A 19,475-nucleotide genomic window follows, 5' to 3' on the forward strand; every position below is an offset into this window, starting at 1 on the left:
TGACAACGATAATTAGTTGCTAAGTTGAACGGAGGAGGAAATTAGTGGCTTTAGCACATACATACAAAACATTTTGATTTGTTTGTCATTCTCTTCCTTAATTAGTTACTCTTCAATCATGCTTTCCTCTTTGCTGCTGACATTTTGTCTGAAGTTTTATCAAGAATGGCATATCTCCCTCCCTCCCTCCCACCACCCCATTTGATAAAATAAACACACTATTTTCCCATCTGAGAGCACTGAAAAATACTGAAAAGCAAAATCCATCCACCGTGAAGCAAAAGGAAGGATTTCTTTTTCACATGTTGCAAAATTGGCACGTAACCAATTGCTGGCAAGAGCTGTTTGAATCCACTTTTATAGTTTAGGGAAACTATTTTGCCCTTCCAAATATAGGACTATTTGTCTAGTTTGCACCATGACAGAGAAAGGATTTTTGCTTGGGTTAATAGGAAATGTTTCCTGCCATTCAAATGAACAACACCATCCTAAGTAATTGTATGATCGTATAACTGAATGCAACCCCACAGCCCCACATGGTGGCGCAGCAAGCGTGTGGTGGTGCGTTATTGCTCTACCATTTTTTTAGCATCAGACAGGAAGCAAAGAAGCGTTGATTTGTCAAGATCCTTATGGATCCTTACAAACATGCCTGTCTGGTGTTTGGCTTGGACATAATAAGTTTCCCTGTATCAACAAAACCATCCAACTCTCTAGTCTGGTTGACAGCAACTCTGTAGGGTCTCAGAAAGAGGTCCTATGAGAATTGAATTTAGGACCCTTGGCAGGCAAAGGATGTGCTACACTGCCCTTCCCTATAGGTTGAGCCAGTGTGGTGTAGTGGTTAAGAGCAGTAGTCTTGTAATCTGGGGAACCGGGTTCGCGTCTCCGCTCCTCCACCTGCAGCTGCTGGGTGACCTTGGGCCAGTCACACTTCTCTGACGTCGCTCAGCCCCACTCACCTCACAGAGTGTTTGTTGTGGGGGAGGAAGGGAAAGAAGAATGTTAGCCGCTTTGAGACTCCTGAAGGGGAGTGAAAGGCGGGGTATCAAATCCAAACTCCTCCTCCTCCTCCTCCTCCTCCTCCTCCTCCTCTTCTTCTTCTTCTTCTTCTTCTTCTTCTTCGGACTTTGCAATACCTGGATGCCACATCTGAGTTCCTTGGAGTGACTATGCTTTGCTTCTTTAGAAATAGCATTGTTATTGACAGCTGATTCAGAACATGCATGCCGACAGGTGTATATTTGTCTTTCTGTCATCTTACACCAACAGGTCTAATCTAGGAACTTCACAATTAACATCTTTTACAGAAAGGTTGACTTGTGATTCCTTTTGAAAGGACGTCCCTCGAGGAATGAGGGAGGATCACTTTGCCATGTGTTTTTATGCCCTTGAATAATAATTTTTGAAAATAAAAAGAAGACAAGAGAAAACTGTTGGAATTATCATACTGCTGGAACACTTCCGTTCAGAATGCAAAATATGCCCACTACCTCTAAGCTAACTAAGAAAACAAGTTGCATTTTTATTCAAAAGTGTTGACGCTTTTACCAAGCATGAGGCAGCAGATTGTTAGGCATGTAAGTAGGTCAGACATTGTGTTGAATGATTGTGCTTCATCTTTTGCCATCTGGCAACATGAATCAATGTCAGCGGGATGCAAAATAGGACTCCGCAAAGGTGACCTTGGTGACAGGATTGGGCCATGGAAAGCAGCCTGTTAAGAGGTTACCTGTATTTATAAGGACAAAACTCCCACCCCCCACCCGCTGCATGATGGATTCCTCCCAGTGAGCTGAAGCTCTCTGCAAGCCTTGATCAGAAGAGGCCGAAAAACCTCTGATGCAAACAGTGTGGTCTGAGTAGAGTTCACTTCCAGCTTTCCCCAAACAATTTCAATCTCCTTAGGTGGGGGAGAAGAGTGTCTGAAAGCGATCCCTGGTCCACCATAGATTCCTGGTCAGTCAGTCAGTCTGTCTCTCTCTCTCTCTCTCACACACACAACCTGTGTCCACAGGTTGTTGAATAGGCTGAGTAATTTGGCCAGTGAGAATGACTCTCCCATCCACTTCAACAGGTTACTAAGCTGGAAGGGTTGTTGGCGCTATGCACCACCGAGACCTTTTCGCCCCAGACCTATCCTTGTTATCAGTGGAAGCCACTTGCAGGGGACCTTGAATTTCTGAGGAGATACATGTGCAAACATGTCCCGTTGCTCAATCCCTGCTCCTGCCAACCTAGCAGTTTGAAAGCACGTCAGAGTGCAAGTAGATAATTAGGTACCGCTCTGGCGGGAAGGTAAACGGCATTTCCGTGTGCTGCTCTAGTTCGCCAGAAGCGGCTTAGTCATGCTGGCCACATGACCTGAAAGCTGTACGCTGGCTCCCTCGGCCAATAAAGCGAGATGAGTGCCACAACCCCAGAGTCGGTCACAACTGGACCTAATGGTCAGGGGTCCCTTTACCTTTACGTGTGTGAACCCAAGACAGGAACTTGGGGAAGTAACCCTCCAAGAGGAAAGGGAAGCCCTCCTCCAGAGGAACCACAGCACTTCCTCACTCACACCCTGTGCCCACTGGGTAAAGGTGAGATTTCAGCCCATTCTCTTGATATTCTGTGAAGGAGTACACTGGAGAGTGTAGGTCAGGATATGAAAAGAGTTAAGACTGTAAAGAAAGGGTGGCCTCCAGGTACTCCTGAACTACAATTCCCATATCCTTGACCACTTGCCATGCAGGCTGGGGCTTATGGGAGTTGTAGTCCAACATCTGCCGGGCAAGATGTTTAAGTGTGGTGTGGAGTTATGGACATGTGAGGAAGGAAGACTGAAGGGGACTTGGAAGGAAAATAATGTATTCAGAGATAAATTTGAAGCTAAGTACTAATGGCGTCTCCACCTCTGAATCCTACTCTCAATAATGTCTTTCACCATTACCATTCTCATTTAGAAACAACATCAGTTAAACCAGTAGGCAGGGCCAGTCCAAGACATTTCGGCATCTGAGGCAAACCACAGAGGTTTCTAGCCAGGGAAGAAGGGTTGAGTGAAGATCTACATTGGGATCTGATGCCCCTGTAGATTTTGCCAGTGTTCTGGATCTTAGCAAAACAGAAGCTGACTCACTCAGACCCATATTTTAATCATAAGCATATACACAAATCCACAGGCTGGATTGGCTGATCTTTACACACCACTACCCAACAAGTTCATGGATACAGAAAGAGCAATATTGTCTGCATATTTATGTGTACGCATTCAAAGATGACTGCTGGCTGCTTTTCTCCGAGTTGCGACTGCATGCAAAGGTAGCCAGAGCTAGCTCAGCTTCTGCTTATTACTTATTTAAAAAAGGAATAATTCAAGGCAGCACACATTTTGAAAATGATTCACCAAGGTGCCTTGTGACTTGATTAACATTTGCCAACACTATCAGGATTTTTTTTGTTGTTGTTTAGTCATTTAGTCGTGTCCAACTCTTCATGACCACATGGACCAGAGCACGCCAGGCACTCCTGTCTTCCACTGCCTCCCACAGTTTGGTCAGACTCATGTTTGTAGCTTCGAGAACACTGTCCAACCATCTCGTCCTCTGTCGTCCCCTTCTCCTTGTGCCCTCCATCTTTCCCAGCATCAGGGTCTTTTCCAGGGAGTCTTCTCTTCTCATGAGGTGGCCAAAGTATTGGAGCCTCAGCTTCAGGATCTGTCCTTCCAGTGAGCACTCGGAGCTGATTTCCTTAAGAATGGATACGTTTGATCTTCTTGCAGTCCATGGGACTTTCAAGAGTCTCCTCTAGCACCATAATTCAAAAGCATCAATTCTTCGGCGATCAGCCTTCTTTTTGGTCCAGCTCTCACTTCCATACATCACTACTGGGAAAACCATGGCTTTAACTATACAGACCTTTGTTGGCAAGGTGATGTCTCTGCTTTTTAAGATGCTGTCTAGGTTTGCTATCGCCTTTCTCCCAAGGAGCAGGCGTCTTTTAATATCGTGACTGCTGTCACTATCAGGATATATCATTTTAATTATTATATTTTGTATTTCTGCACCACATCTTAGTTATTGCTCTGTGAGCCAACCATACACATATAGTAAAGCAACAAACAAAAATAAGATAGGATTCAGAATTGAACGTAAGCAAGCCATAGCCTGACAAATACTCTAGTGTTTTATTTTTTGGTGATGGTTGGCACTGAAAGGAACAACTGCTGTCAGCAACCGTCAGCAGTTGGACTGCTTCTGTGTTGAATGTGGCCGTGTTGGTGCAGAACGACTATTGTGGATTCATAGCGAAAATCCCCGCAGTACCCAAGCTGCCTCTGTATCCCAGTTTCATTAGCACTGTTTCACAATGAGGGGTGCAGTGAGTGCTTAGGGGGTTAGGGACAAGTGATAACAGCAGGATTGATGTACAGACTTGAATGATGCAAAAAAACAACAAAAATAGCCCACAAAAGCTAGATTCTAAAGCTCCCCTTCATCTTAAATCCCCCCCTCAAATCTGTTGTACCAAACACTCTCCACTTTCATTAAAAGCAAAATTGAACCTCGTGTAGGCAGATGTGTTTGCTGTTTACGTGTCTGCCCTGTTCGTGTCTAATATGAGATGGGGGGGGGTGTACTTCTAACATCAGAAGGAAACACATAGGTGGAGCTGAATCCACCAGCATTGTTGCAATCTTTTCTCTCTGCCAAGTTTCCCATGTCTCGTGACATCCCATGCATGTTTCTCTCATATATGCATGTATCTGAATATTCACACATTACTCTAGCCCTGCAGGTTCCAATACCTGAACTGAGATGGAGTGGGGCAGGGAGAAGCAACTGAAGTAATGTATGGAGGTGGTGCAGGGATAAGTTCAGCTTCCCTTAGCCACAGACCCCTTTTCATGTGAAAATTAGACACAGTTGCACTCATTCATGTGCAAACAGGGCATACGATGAAGGACAAACATGGCTGCCACACATATAAGAAACATTTCAGGTGATCTTCTGAAGCGAAATGGAGGTGAACTTAGTGACATATATAAACTTGCTAGGGAAAAGAGTGTTCAGTCCCCTTTTAACTTGGATTCTGTCTTTTGTGTTGACTTACCTGCGAGTAAGCCCTGTTGAATTAAATAGGGTTTGTCTCTGAATAGACATGGTTAAGATTGTGCTGCAACAGATTCAACAATGGACCAGAAGTTTCCGACACAAATGCAAAAGGGTATGTAGTAATGGCATAATGTAATTTAAGAGTACATGAGGTAAAGGCACATCCGGAACACTCGCTTATGTCTAGAAATGGAAGAGTTAGATATTCTATATGGCAGGGATGACAACCTGTCTGGATGACTTCGGTTGGAGTCCAACTTTTTATCAACCCCAGCCAGCATGGTCAACAGTCAGTTCTGACAACATCTAGAGGACCACAGGCCACTCCTGCCCCACTCTATGATTTGTTTTTCCTGTCCTGTTTTCTACCTTGATAATATAAGCCTACTCTATTCTCTCTTGTTGTTGTTTAATCATTTAGACGTGTGCGACTCTTCGCAACCCCATGGACCAGAGCACGCCAGGCACTCCTGTCTTCCACTGCCTCCCACAGTTTGGTCAAACTCATGTTAGTAGCTTTGAGAACACTGTCCAGCCATCTCGTCCTCTGTCATCCCTTCTCCTTGTGCCCTCCATCTTTCCCAACATTAGGGTCTTTTCCAGGGAGTCTTCTGTTCTCATGAGGTGGCCAAAGTACTGGAGCCTCAGCTTCAGGATCTGTCCTTCTAGTGAGCACTCAGGGCTGATTTCCTTCAGAATGGATAGGTTTGATCTTCTTGCAGTCCGTGGGACTCTCAAGAGTCTCCTCCAGCACCATAATTCAAAAGCATCAATTCTTTTGCAATCAGGCTTCTTTATGGTCCAGCTCTCACTTCCATACATCACTACTGGGAAAACCATAGCTTTAACTATACCAACCTTTGTCAGCAAGGTGATGCTTCTGCTTTTTAAGATGCTGTCTAGGTTTGTCATCACCTTTCTTCCAAGAAGCAGGCATCTTTTAATTTTGTGACTGCTGTCACCATCTGCAGAGATCATGGAGCCCAACAAAGTAAAATCTCTCACTGCCTCCATTTCTTCCCCTTCTATTTGCCAGGAGTTGATGGGACCAGTGGCCATGATCTTAGTTTTTCTATATTTCCTCTATTAATAAGATTCAGGGGTCTCATGAAACCATACTATCAGTGCTATTGTCCTGCAGGTGCACTCCAAATTGAAAATGATAGAAGTATAATATCCTTTGTGCAATAATGTAATAATATGCATATTGTGGAAACAGTAGCATCTATGTATAGTAAAACCAATAAAACGTGCTCATTTAAATTACCCTCTAATGTGTCTCTAAGGAAGAAAGCCAAGAATGACTCATATAACTTTTTAGTTAATGGGAAATGGAATATTGCTTGTTTTACTTAATACTACTTTTCTGTTGCCTCAAATGCACTTGAGTTTATTTTAGAACTTACCTTCTCAGCTGAGCAAGTGCCAAATCACAAAGAATAATTTTAAATAAGTAGACAAATCAACAGCTGTGCTGTCGTAAGGGGTCCTAGCGATGCTTGATATGAAAAAAAAGGTTGCGTAATTCCTGTGTGCATCATAGGACTTCCTTTGTCACCAATCCAAGCACTTACTTACCATAGATAGATTTAAGAGGGAGTTAGACAATTCATGGAGGATTGGTCTGTCAGTGGCTATTGGTTATCATCATCATCATCATCATCATCATCATAATTTATTATTTATACCCCGCCCATCTGGCTGAGTTTCCCCAGCCACTCTGGGCGGCTCCCAATCAGTGTTAAAAACAGTACAGCATTACATATTAAAAACTTCCCTGAACAGGGCTGCCTTAAGATGTCATGCCAAATAGAACCTCAACGCGCACCTACTAATCTTTGTAATAAAATGTTACATCTTATTAAGATTCTTTTATTGACATATTCAGTTTTATTTTGAGCAGCTTTGGATATGTTGTTGTAAAGAAGAAGAAACAGCAGCTGTGTATATATTTCAATTTCCAGCAAGAATAGGAAGGGCAGCAGTCAATTTTAGACTTCCTTAATAGGTACACTGTCATACACTGTGTTTTCTGTTTAGAAGATTGTTTTTTGAAATGTCAAGGACAGACCTTTTAAAGTCAAGAGGCTAAAGATGGGAGTCCAAGATGATTCGTGCTTCTAAATTAGTCATGATCCCTGCAGCTCCAATTGACATAATGTCAATTTCAGGCAACAGGAATTTAAAGAAGATGCAGTAGGGTCAAGTAGCCTTTACTCATTTATTTTTCTTTTCATGGGTTGCATAACTGGATTGGCTTGACGTATGTATATTCATTACCATAGAGATTTGTTTAAAAGAAAAGAAAAGAAAAGAAAAGAAAAGAAAAGAAAAGAAAAGAAAGAAGTTTATGCAGAGTAAGGGCTGTGTGTGTTCTATTAGTTTTATTAGTTTATTAGATGTTATGGTTGCAAAACTATTGAGTTGACTATTCCCAGCTACTGCTCAATGTGCCCCCAAAGTTTGCAAAACTGGTATGACAGAGACCACGGCAATACACAGCTTACACACAGTAAATAATTGGAACATGATAGAACATGATAGAACATCACAGCTACAGCTGGTGCAGTGAAGCTTTTGTTTGTTCACATGACTTCCCTAAACCATGCCAGTCGAGGATGGAACTGGGGAAGGGCCATTGCTCAGTGGAATAACAAATATTTTGTTTGCAAAAGGCCTCTGGCTTCAGTCCCTGGCATCTCAAAGTAGTACTATAGATCTGCAAGGGATCCCAAAGTTTGTAAAATGTAGTCTTTTTGTCAGATTTCTACCACTGTTATTTCTACCCAAATGATACCGACACATAAGGAAACCAGGCATTCCTATGTACCTACTCCAGATTTATGAAGAAAATTTTGTTTCCACAGGAGGTATTCTTTCCAAGAACTGCCCGCCCTTAGTAGTCCTTGACTTTACCTGACCAAGAGCACAGTCTCTGACTTGCCAATCAAAATGATAGATGGTTATATCTTCTACTGTGGAGATTGCCATTATCCCCGGGGCGGGGGAGGTATCTTCTTTCCTGTTGAAACTATTCTCTCTGCACTCAAAAATAGATTTGTAACTTGAAGAAAGCGCTGTCACATTTTGATGAGTTAGAATGGACAGAGCGGTTTCATTGCCTGGATATGCATGCCAACCAGAGAAACGTCAAAGAGGTGGCATTAAAGATGCATTCAATGACCTTTTTGTTGTTCGTTAAGCACAATGATGAAATATATTTTTTTATTATTATTATATCTATGTTTGTGTGTTACTAGCTGTTTTGTTTAAAATGTCATATTCTAGTTTAGAGCAATTGCCATTCTCCTAAAATTAAAACGATCCTTGGTTTTGTTTTAAAGAGCATAGAAGAACCAGAAGTAGAGGAGGAAAAACAGAAGTAGAAATGGAGTATGAGACTAGTGAAAGTGAGTGAAACATTTGCCTTTCTTCTTTAGCAAAACTAACAACTCTCATTTTGTACATATTGGTAGGAATCCTAACATAATAGCCATTGATTCATCCAATTCCTCCCCCCACCCTGATATGCACCTTTGCATGTTTTGATCCCTGATGTTGTTTGTTGGTTACTTGACAAAGTCTATCACTGATTATTCTATTATTTTTTCTGTTAAGAAACTTGTGCTGTTTTGAAGTTCCACTGCCTGCAAATTTCAACGCTTCCGTTAATTCCCACCTTTACAATGAGCGATGCACGGTATAAATACATGCAATTAATGATAATTAAGAGGACTGTGGAGGGCAGGTAGCATTGAGATCAGGAGTATTACATTTTTTTTAATGCTGTATGGCCATGAACTTCATAGTTACGATTGTGTTCCCACTTCAGACAAGTACTTGAAATGGTGAAAAAGAAACTTGGAGGTCATAACAAGTTAGCATTTTTGAAGTGGTATCAGACTAGGACCTGGGAGACAAAGGCTCACATCCCCACTTGACCCTGAAACTTACTGGGTTACCTTGAGCCACTCACTGCCTCTCAACCTCACTTGCCTCACAGGGTTGATGTGCAAAAGGACATCCCCTGCAAAAGAAATGGGCTACCTGTGGTTAGAATTAATAGGTAGGCTTAGAATAATTGATGAAAGTCACTTGGTAAAATGTTTTGGAATCAAATAATCTGGAATAGAGCAGCCCAAGGGAACAAGAGATGTCAGAATAGAAGAGAAAGAGAAAAATCACGTATAACAGAAGCAAGGAAATCCTGCGAAACAGGGTTTTCTGCATTTTGAAATGAGAATGAAAAATCTCCAGAATGTCTTGCTAGGAAGAGGGAACTCTCAAACCAGCACTTGAAACTGGTGTTGTTGTGTTTTGTTGCTTTGTTTTAAATAAGCCGAAAACATCACTCTGCTCTGTAGTTGTGCCTTGAAAGTGGAAAATAAGCGGCTCAGCACAATTTAGACAATGTTGACATCAGCTGCATGCTGCTTTCCTTGCAACACTGCCCTTCCATGAAAATAGAGATTAACATTTCTACTGTATGTATCCCAAAGTAATTTGCATACTAACAAAGCATGGCACCCCTATGGTAAAGTAAGTCCTTGCTTCAAGTGATTTTGAAAGCCCTCGATACCTATCCCATGACGCACTGAGTAGCCATGATTTGGCCCCGACGATTATGGAACGGTTCCCTTGTGACTAGTCCTCTTTTCGTAATGTACTGCTGGAGATGCTCTGCTTGCAATTACCAGATGGAATGGCATTAAACTTGTCCTGTCAGGGCCCAACTCAGTGATAGAGCATATGTTTGCATGTAGACATTTCCTATGTTCAGGCGATGATATTTCCACTTCTGAAAGGGTAGCACAGCTGGTAAAATCTCTCCCTGAGACTAAATGGTGATGTTCAATGCGAAATTACCTAATTCGGTATACAAACCTCTCTATCTCATAGCTATGTAATGAATCAAGTGCTGTTTCTCATGAACTTTTCTTTCAGAGGAAGTCTGAGATTTTCAGTGCCGGATTTATGTATAAGCTAAACAAGCTATAGCTTAGGGCCCCACTCTCTTGGGGGCCCCCCAAAAAATTAAAGGAAAAGAAACCTGGATGTACATTTCCAAAAAATAAGATAAAAAACAAATAAAATAAAACCTACATACGGCAACAGTGTTTTGTGTTGTGTAGGCTCCTATTTGTTATGTGCAAATGGCTTTTGATACCTATTAGGGCCATAAATTACCATGTAAAGGTAAAGGTAAAGGTACCCCTGCCCGTACGGGCCAGTCTTGACAGACTCTGGGGTTGTGCGCCCATCTCACTTAAGAGGTCAGGGGCCAGCGCTGTCCGGAGACACTTCCGGGTCACGTGGCCAGCGTGACATCGCTGCTCTGGCGAGCCAGAGCTGCACACGGAAACGCTGTTTACCTTCCCGCTAGTAAGCGGTCCCTATTTATCTACTTGCACCCGGGGGTGCTTTCGAACTGCTAGGTTGGCAGGTGCTGGGACCGAGCAACGGGAGCGCACCCCGCCGCGGGGATTCGAACTGCCGACCTTTCGATCGGCAAGCCCTAGGCGCTGAGGCTTTTACCCACAGCGCCACCCGCGTCCCTTAAATTACCATGTAGCATATATTAAACACAAAAAACAGCTACAATTTCTTGTTGACAGCTGGACATATAAAGGGCCCCATTACCTTCAGTAGCTTAGGGTCTCACCAAACCTGAATCCGGCGCTGGAGATTTTGCACGCAAAAGTCAACATTTAGCAGACCAGGTGCCCCAAGGCAACTTGCTTTGCAGGTTAATTGCACAGAAGCTTTTGGGACAAGTCCATGTACCAAAATTCACAAAAATGTCTATTTTAGGATGAAATACACTGAGATAAAATGATAGTTAAATGTGTATGTGGGCTTAAGTACGGATTTTAATGCAGAGCTGTTGTTTGTTTACAAATAGATAGATAGATAGATAGATAGATAGATAGATAGATGAGGAAACTACATGGAATGCATTTTTTAAATGAGCACATGTGAAATTGCATAGCTGGATCTGCACTGCGTATGTCAAGAGCTGGTAGTGGCAGTTATTTGCCATCTGATGGAGGAAACTCTGACACATCTCATATAATGTCATTAGCCCTGCACGCTAATGGGAAAGGAGAAACGATCTGTTGATAAGAAAGCTTACATAGAACTATAGCTCACTGGCAGAGCACATACCTAGGTTGCAAAAAGTCTCAGGTTCAGTCCCTGGCAGCTCCAGGCAGGGTTGGGAGGGACTTTGGACTTAAACACAGGAGAACCATTGCCTCTCCATGTTGACAATACTGAGCTTGGTGGACCAATAGTCTGACTTAGTCAAAGGCAGCTCCCTATGTTCCTAAATAGCTCAGAATACATCCTAATACAGTTACTATTTATTTTCCGAGATAGACATTACACAGAAACAAATTTGGGTTGAAACTCATTCTTCCCTAGGCGAGGGAGCACACACTCTCGTTTCCTGAGAAGAATCATTAATAGCTTGAGGGAACTGTTAGAAAAAGCTCCTCTTCCACCTTCCCTGAGGCTGCTTAAGACACGTGTGACTGACTGTGGAGCTTGTGCCATCAGCTTTCAGTCGGCTTCAGAAGGCTCTGCCTTCTACACTTCGCGTCATTTCTGTTTTAGCCTTTTAAAATTGTAAACCACTTTGGGTGCCTTGGCAGAAAGGTGGAATATGAATGCAGTAAATAAATAAAAGAAGAAAATAGCAAGCAATTTTAGAATAGCCTCGATTTAGAGGTGCCATGGGAAGCTAGCTAATATTTTGGGGGAAGATGTGAAATAAATATTGAAACATGTGTTTCAGTGCAAAGTACGGCCATTTTCTTTCACATTTAATGCCAGTATATACTGCAGAATTCTTATGTACGTCTATTCAGAAAAGATCACATTAAATTCAATGGGATTTGCCCCCAGATAAATTTGCATAAGATTGCATCCTAAACCTCTTCCTCTGAAATGGGTAATACTTAAAAGTTATTAACTTCTGTTCAGTATGTTTTATTATTTAATCCTAATTTTTCGTTAAGCTGGATGCCTCACAGCTAGACTGTGAGGAAGACTAAACATAACATAGCTTCTGTAAAAAATAATAATCTGGAAATAATTTTGCGAGGGATTTCTTTTTGGTGAATGCTAGTATTAGTTTCTTTTGGGGGGAAGCAGTTATTTAGTGTAACATTGTCTTGTCCACCACAGATAGAATAGGCTCTCCCCATCTTTAGTTTTGATTAGGTAGAAAAGGCATTCAGAGAAGGAAATCACATTTAAAAAAAAAAAAGAAGAAGAAGATCCAGCCAGAGCCTTTTGAATTCTACCTGACTTCTAGCTACACTCCTTGGTTTATTTTTATCCTATTAGCAAGTCAAAGGAGTCCCACTGAGTTATCAGAGCCTTTACCAGGATCCTTAAGCACCTGATGGATGCCTCAGAGAACAGCCAAGCCATTTCCATGATATATTTCAGTAGCAAGAAGGTCTTCATAAATATATTGCATGGGGAAATCTGCTGTGCCTTTGCACCGTGCCTTCCACTGCTCTCAGTTGCCCTCCATGTTCCCAGGCGAAAGGTGGCAACACCTTCTCCTGCTTCTGGTCAGGAAGGAAGGAAGCAAGAATATAGATAGGAGGGGCAGGAGAGGCTCAGCTACTTACAACAGATGCTCATGTGGAGAAAAAACCAAGCCCTGATCCCCATCACAACAAACAAAGCAAATTTTGCACAACCCAAACTACGTACATATGAGCAGTGCTCTTTTTCAGGACCCAGTTTCCAACACTAGCTAGCTATGTCCGTGAAGCCCACAAGCAGGGCATGAAGGCAACAGTCCTCTGCCTTGTTGACTTCCTCTAGCAACTGGTGGAATAAAATGAATTTGCAAGGTAGCAGCCATTGATAGGCTTCCCTTCTAGCAGTGCATTCAGTCCCCTTCAAGAAGAACATGTAAGCCCTGACGTCCATCACCAAATTCCGTAATGGTTCATTGTATGAAGAAGTGCTATTGTTTATGTCTCTCGGACTCACTTGAAAGCTGCCAATGAGTGTCCACGCTCTGCACCTTCCTTACAGAAGTTTCTGCAGGCAAGGAACCTCAGGAACTTCCTCTCAAATAGATCCACATGTGGTTGGGGATTGCTGGCCATAGCACACCATATTTTTTGCTCCATAAGACGCACCAGACCATAAGAAGCACCTAGTTTTTGGAGGAGGAAAACAAGAAAAAAAATATTCTGAATCTCAGAAGCCAGAACAGCAAGAGGGATTGCTGCGCAGTGAAAGCAGGAATCTCTCTTGCTGTTCTGGCTTCTGGGATAGCTGTGCAGGCAGTATTCGCTCCATAAGACACACACACATTTCCCATTACTTTTTAGGAGGGGAAAAGTGCGTCTTATAGAGCAAAAAATACGGTAATTACCTGCAGGCTGATCAACTTTCCCACAAGTGGAGAATTGGTGCGTGCATTGAGGGAAACATACAGGGATTGTACACGTGAGATGGTTTGGGCCATGAAGGTGTGTGTGACACTAAGCTTTGAACGTCTGCATTTGTGGCCCTAAATTAATTCCATAAAAAATGTAGAAGTCTCTGCTTGTCATGAACAAAGTCTTCAGGGCTGTGACATGTTCTGTGTTGTTGCTCCATATCCCAATACGTGTGTGACCAACAGTAAGATAAAACAGATTATGAAATGAGCAGGTGGGGAGGCACACGAGTCTCCTCTGCTTTGTTTTTAATAAGGAAAAATCACTTATTTTGGCACCAGCCGAAAATCCCAACATGGCATTTTTCTAAGGTAAAGCAAGGCAGTGTTTTCCTGTGCTGTCTTGCGGAAAATACATAACAGCGCCATGGAGAGCTTCTCCTCATTTGTGATTCACTGGATGTGGAGCTGTGATAGCACTTCCACCATAGTTGTCAAGTGTCCCTTATTTGGCGGGACAGTCCCTTATCTCAGGGCCATGTCCCGCTGCTGTCCCTTATTGATGATTTCCCTTAAATAAGCTACTGAAGGTAATGGGGCCCTTTCTATGTCCAGCTGTGCTTTGTCAACAACAAACTGTTGCTTTTTTTTGTGTTGAATATATGCTATATGGTAATTTATGGACCTAATAGTTATGCCTCTCAGTTACTCCTAGATGTGCATCCGATGAGGCAGTGGCCGCAACAGAGAGGCCCACCCTCAACCTCAGCTTATGTATCTCCCCCACCCAAGCTGCGCACAAGCAGGCAGAGACTCCACCTGCGTGGAGAACCCATTTCTGCTCCTTTCTCTTCAATCCTCTCCTGATCCTGGGAGACAGTGGGGCAGGAGAGGTGGAGGCAGGAGAAGGTGTGAAAGCCCTTGACTCTAAACCAGCGTGACCTCTCTTTCCCTCCTCCTTACACCTTCACTTTCCAATCTTAAGCTTCTCCTGGCTCTGCTTCTCATCTCTCAGCTGCTTCAGGCTCCCCCAGATGACCAATCCCTTCTTCCAAATCAGTCTCCAACCCCACTTCTCCTGGTGCCCACATGGGGCTACCTTTGAAGGTGACTTGGAAACGACAACTAATCCAGAATGCAGCAGCCAGTCTGGTCACTAGGAGTCAGAGCCGTAGCTAAGTGATCTTGCACCCCTAGCAGAACCATCCAGATTGTGCCCCCTAGCCACGGACAAATTAGCTCTTCTTTCTACCTCTCCTCCAACCCCAACCCCCATTCAATTCTTCATGCACTTCACCTTGTAATGAATTATTTCGCAGAAAATCCAATACAAATATTTATGGACATATTTTAAGCCGATTTTGTGTCCCCTCACTTGCACCCCTGGTGGGGGCATTCCTCACCACCTCCTAGCAACGGCCCTGTTGGGAGTGGCTGCCAAGACCACGTAACACCGGTCCTGAAAGAACTACATTGGCTCCCGGTACATTTCTGAGCACAATTCAAAGTGTTGGTTCTGACCTTTAAAGCCCTAAATGACTTCGGCCCAGTATACCTGAAGGAGCGTCTCCACCCCCGTCGTTCAGCCTGGACACTGAGGTCCAGCTCCTGGGGCCTTCTGGCTGTTCCCTCCCTGCAGGAAGCGAGGTTACAGGGAACCAGGCAGATGGCCTTCTCGGTAGTGGCACCAATGCCCTCCCATCAGATGTCAAGGAAATAAATAACTATCTGACTTTTAGAAGACATCTGAAGGCAACCCTGTATTGGGAATTTTTTGATGTCTAATGTTTTACCATTTTTTTATGTGCTGTAAGCCACCCAGAGTGGCTGGGGAAACCCAGCCAGATGGGTGTGGGTATAAATAATAAAACTACTACTACTACTACTACTACTAGTAGTAGTAGTAGTATCAGTATCCAGCCACCAGTCCTCCTCAGTGTCCAGGCAGTCCCTGATAGTTGTCCAGTTTATAAATGTATGCAGATCATATTATTGTGGCCCCTAGCAGTAATATGTTTACTTCTAGAATGTGGGACTCTGAGAATCAAGATACATTTTGCCACCAAGAGTCTCTCCTTGATTATCCTTCATAAACAGCACTGCTTTGAAAATCATCTTGTTCATTGCTCTTCAGCTGATGGGCTGAGATAGCAGCACAGCAATCATACAACTTATATGCTAAAAAAGAAGAAGTTGTTCCTCAAAATCCATGTTTGTGCTAAAAGTGGATCCATGGTCTGAAATGATCGCACAGTCATTCATTCTACCTGACATCTACAATCATGAATAAAAATGAGTTTTTAGAGGTGTGTTTAGAAAGTCCCATTCGTAAAAGGATTTCTATAAATGGTTGTATGCAGTTGAGGATTTAACTTGCTAGCTTCTGTCATACCCTTTAAATTATTTCCTGGGAGAGAAATATTTTACACCTCTTAAAACACACACACACTTAACTGAGAGGGACAAAGTTGTAACCAGATAAATAAAAACTTTATGTAAGAAATTCTGGTATACTGCATGGAGGAAAGGTACCTTTTTCATATTTCAATCTTATTTCTAATACTTTTAAAAGTATGTATTGTCCTTGATTGTCATGACCTAATCATGCATGTGGTAAAGTTAACTTGACCAGAGTTGCAAAAGAAAAATGTAATCATTAAAAAAAAAAAATTGCATAACTTAAGCAATTAAGAAATACTACTTTCTACAGATTTGGGAGGATTTTATCTATGCTGTTTAAATTTCAGTAACAAGGAAACATATGTTTTATTAGAGAGGACATGGAGCCATTCCTCTTTCATATGAGGGCTTCATTCTGCTTTTCTTAATCTCAAATGGGATATGATACTGAAGCACAATATGTCCCCAACATGCACCCCTGGTTTATGCCAAATTAAAATGGAAGACTGGCTCCAGGGAGGGGATTATTAACCCCTTGTACCCTGTGGGTGGCACTGTGGGTAAAACCTCAGTGCCTAGGACTTGCCGATTGCATGGTCGGCGGTTCGAATCCCCGCGGCGGGGTGCGCTCCCCTCGTTCGGTCCCAGCGCCTGCCAACCTAACAGTTCGAAAGCACCTCCGGGTGCAAGTAGATAAATAGGGACCGCTTACCAGCGGGAAGGTAAATGGCGTTCCGTGTGCTGCGCTGGCTCACCAGATGCAGCTTCGTCACGCTGGCCACGTGACCCGGAAGTGTCTGCGGACAGCGCTGGCCCCTGGCCTCTTAAGTGAGATGGGCGCACAACCCTAGAGTCTGACAAGACTGGCCCGTACGGGCAGGGGTACCTTTACCTTTTTACCCTGTGGGACGTGGGTGGCGCTGTGGGCTAAACCAGAGAGCCTAGGACTTGCTGATCAGAAGGTCGGCGGTTCGAATCCCCGTGACGGGGTGAGCTCCCGTTGCTCGGTCCCTGCTCCTGCCAACCTAGCAGAAACGGCTTAGTCATGCTGGCCACATGACCTGGAAGCTGTACGCTGGCTCCCTCAGCCAATAAAGCGAGATGAGCGCCGCAACCCCAGAGTCGGTCACGACTGGATCTAATGGTCAGGGGTCCCTTTACCTTCACCTTTACCCTGTGCTGTTGTCTGCTGAAGATTGGGTCTCTCTCTCTCAGACACACACACACACACAAACGCAGTGCTGCTGCTTTGACAAATAGCATCTGAGATAGGATTTTCAGCATAATTGTTTCCCTTTGTGCCATTTCTTTTTTAAGGCACTCGCCACCTGCGCACCGGCCTCCCTCTTTTGTCTGCAGACTCCACAGATATATTTTGTAGGCTGGGGGGGGGGGGAGTTGGGAGGGATAGAGTTTTGCACAACAGAACAACATGTGTAGTTTGGCCCTTATTGGAGCACATCACCTTCTGAGCTTTGCCTAAGTAAGGGCACCTAAATTAAATAAGAGCCGCAGTAAATGTCATGATCCAATACTAGGAAGTATGCCATAATTTACTCCGGGTGCACGTTGTCGCGTTTGACAATATGTGCTTGATAGATCTGGAATTCTGCCTGGTGTGCTGTCATCTTCCGTATCTGACTGCGGCACAGTTTATGGGAGAGGATAGTATTTTGCTTGGCAGATTGTGTTTTAACATCTTTATTTTCATGCAACAGCTCTTAAAATGCAAGATGTAAAACACATGGTGCACAATATGGAAGACTGCCTGATCTTGCCAACAGTGTGTTGTTTTGGTTCCTCTAGAATTGTCCACTTCCAGCTCCCTTAAGCTTCTTCAGCCTTCAGATCATGGAATAATAGAATTGTGAAGGGATGGATCTTGCTTCCTCCTTGGGTTTCTGGGGAAACCTCTAATCCAGCACAGAGGAATACACACCCTGTTCTCCATCCGAGGATGCCCCGGTATCCAGCCAGTTGATGTGGGAAAATATATATGCCATTTGTCTCTATGGCGAGCTCCTAAGACGTGTAAACCACAGTTCTTAACTGGCCAGTCAAAGCCATCAACTTAACTAAGGAACTAGTTTGGCTGGTTTCCTCTTAAAGATTCTACACCAAATCCACAAGATCACAGGTTCGGAAGGGATCCAATTGACCCTCCAAACCCACAACGGTATGTACACATTCTAGAAAACGTAGAGCCTCAGGTTTTGCCTCAACACTGGGAGCCAGTGTGGTGTAGTGGTTTGGAGCGGTAGTCTCGTAATCTGGGGAACTGGGTTTGCGTCTCCGCTCCTCCACCTGCAGCTGCTGGGTGACCTTGGGCCAGTCACACTTCTTTGAAGTCTCTCAGCCCCACTCACCTCACAGAGTGTTTGTTGTGGGGGAGGAAGGGAAAGGAGGATGTTAGCCGCTTTGAAACTCCTTCGGGTAGTGATAAAGCGAGATATCAAATCCAAACTCCTCCTCCTCCTCCTCCTCCTCCTCCTCCTCCTCCTCCTCCTCCTCCTCTTCTTCTTCTTCACTTCCTTGGGCTGTCACCTATACCCTCTCATGACATAACTGCCTCTGCAGCTGCTACCTTTTTCCTAAATAGCAAAGCTTATTGCCTCCGCAGTCACCCGTAGCAAGTGTTCATGTATTCATTCAAAGTTAAAACAGTTTCCAAAGTTGTCTGAGCCTCTTCACAGCCCCACCAAATCTGTAAGGGTTTCTTCTGGAACGCTCCCAACACTTAGAACTGAATGAGGAGGGATCTTTAAGGGTGCAGAAAACTTGGGAAATCTACATGCAAAGCAACAACAACAAAAAACCCTTTCTCCCCTAATCTCATACAACAAGCTTGGCATGTGGTTAGTTCAAGCACATTTCATACCCACAGAGCAAAAGGAAACAGGCCAACAGCTTATCTGTGTGCCCCAGACCAGTTTTCAAGGTTTTCTTTCTTTCTTAGCGTTGTACACATTTCAGACCAGAAATACAGAATGCCTACATCTCCCAAATGAAAAGCTTGACAGTTACTTTTGTTGCCACTTGTTCCATGTCATCTCAGCTCCAGGACAGCACCAGCTATTCCTTAGGTCAGTTTTTGAGCTTCTATCCAAGCAGTCCCAAAAGCATCTGAGCTAATTGTGCTTTCTTCATATCCAGGGGGAATAATAGCTAACTGCTTTGGGAAGTATTATATTTCCCTGTAGTTTCCTGTGGTTGAATCTCTTGCTATATTAGGACATGTTCCTTACTTTCTAGGATAACCTACTTATTAATTTATTAACCTTATCAGCAGCTATGACACTCCAGAGGCAGGCTTTAAAACTACCCTACTTCTTCATGGCCACATTTTGTTGCTGGGCACCTGACAGGAACTGTGTACCTTTCTCCAAACATGTGTCAAGGACAAGGCAATAATTCTTTTAACAAAAATTATATATAATTATTTTCGTCCAAGCAAAGTAAGCAGACACACAGTGAAGGGACGAATCCACAATTTGCAATAAAAACTGAATCCAAAGCACTTTAAATTCAGATTAAAATCATATTATCTAGATTTAATGTTTTAAATC

At 43.4% G+C, this 19,475-nt stretch overlaps 1 protein-coding gene across 3 annotated transcripts in view; it reads left to right on the forward strand.

The window, feature by feature from the left end:
- PLCB1 (phospholipase C beta 1) overlaps positions 1-19,475 on the forward strand; it is a 460,081-nt gene that overhangs the window by 426,433 nt on the left and 14,173 nt on the right. Inside the window, exon 32 of one of the 3 annotated variants that reach the window (XM_083730042.1) lies at positions 8,444-8,509. The exons of the other annotated variants lie outside the window; for them this stretch is intronic. Within the exon in view, the coding sequence (XP_083586168.1) occupies positions 8,444-8,485 (42 nt within the window). The 3' untranslated portion in view covers positions 8,486-8,509. The remainder of the gene's footprint in view (positions 1-8,443; positions 8,510-19,475) is intronic. 3 annotated transcript variants of the gene reach the window in all.

Source organism: Podarcis gaigeae, assembly GCF_964106915.1.
Source record: "Podarcis gaigeae genome assembly, chromosome: 3".
NCBI classification, from domain to species: Eukaryota; Metazoa; Chordata; class Lepidosauria; order Squamata; family Lacertidae; genus Podarcis; species Podarcis gaigeae.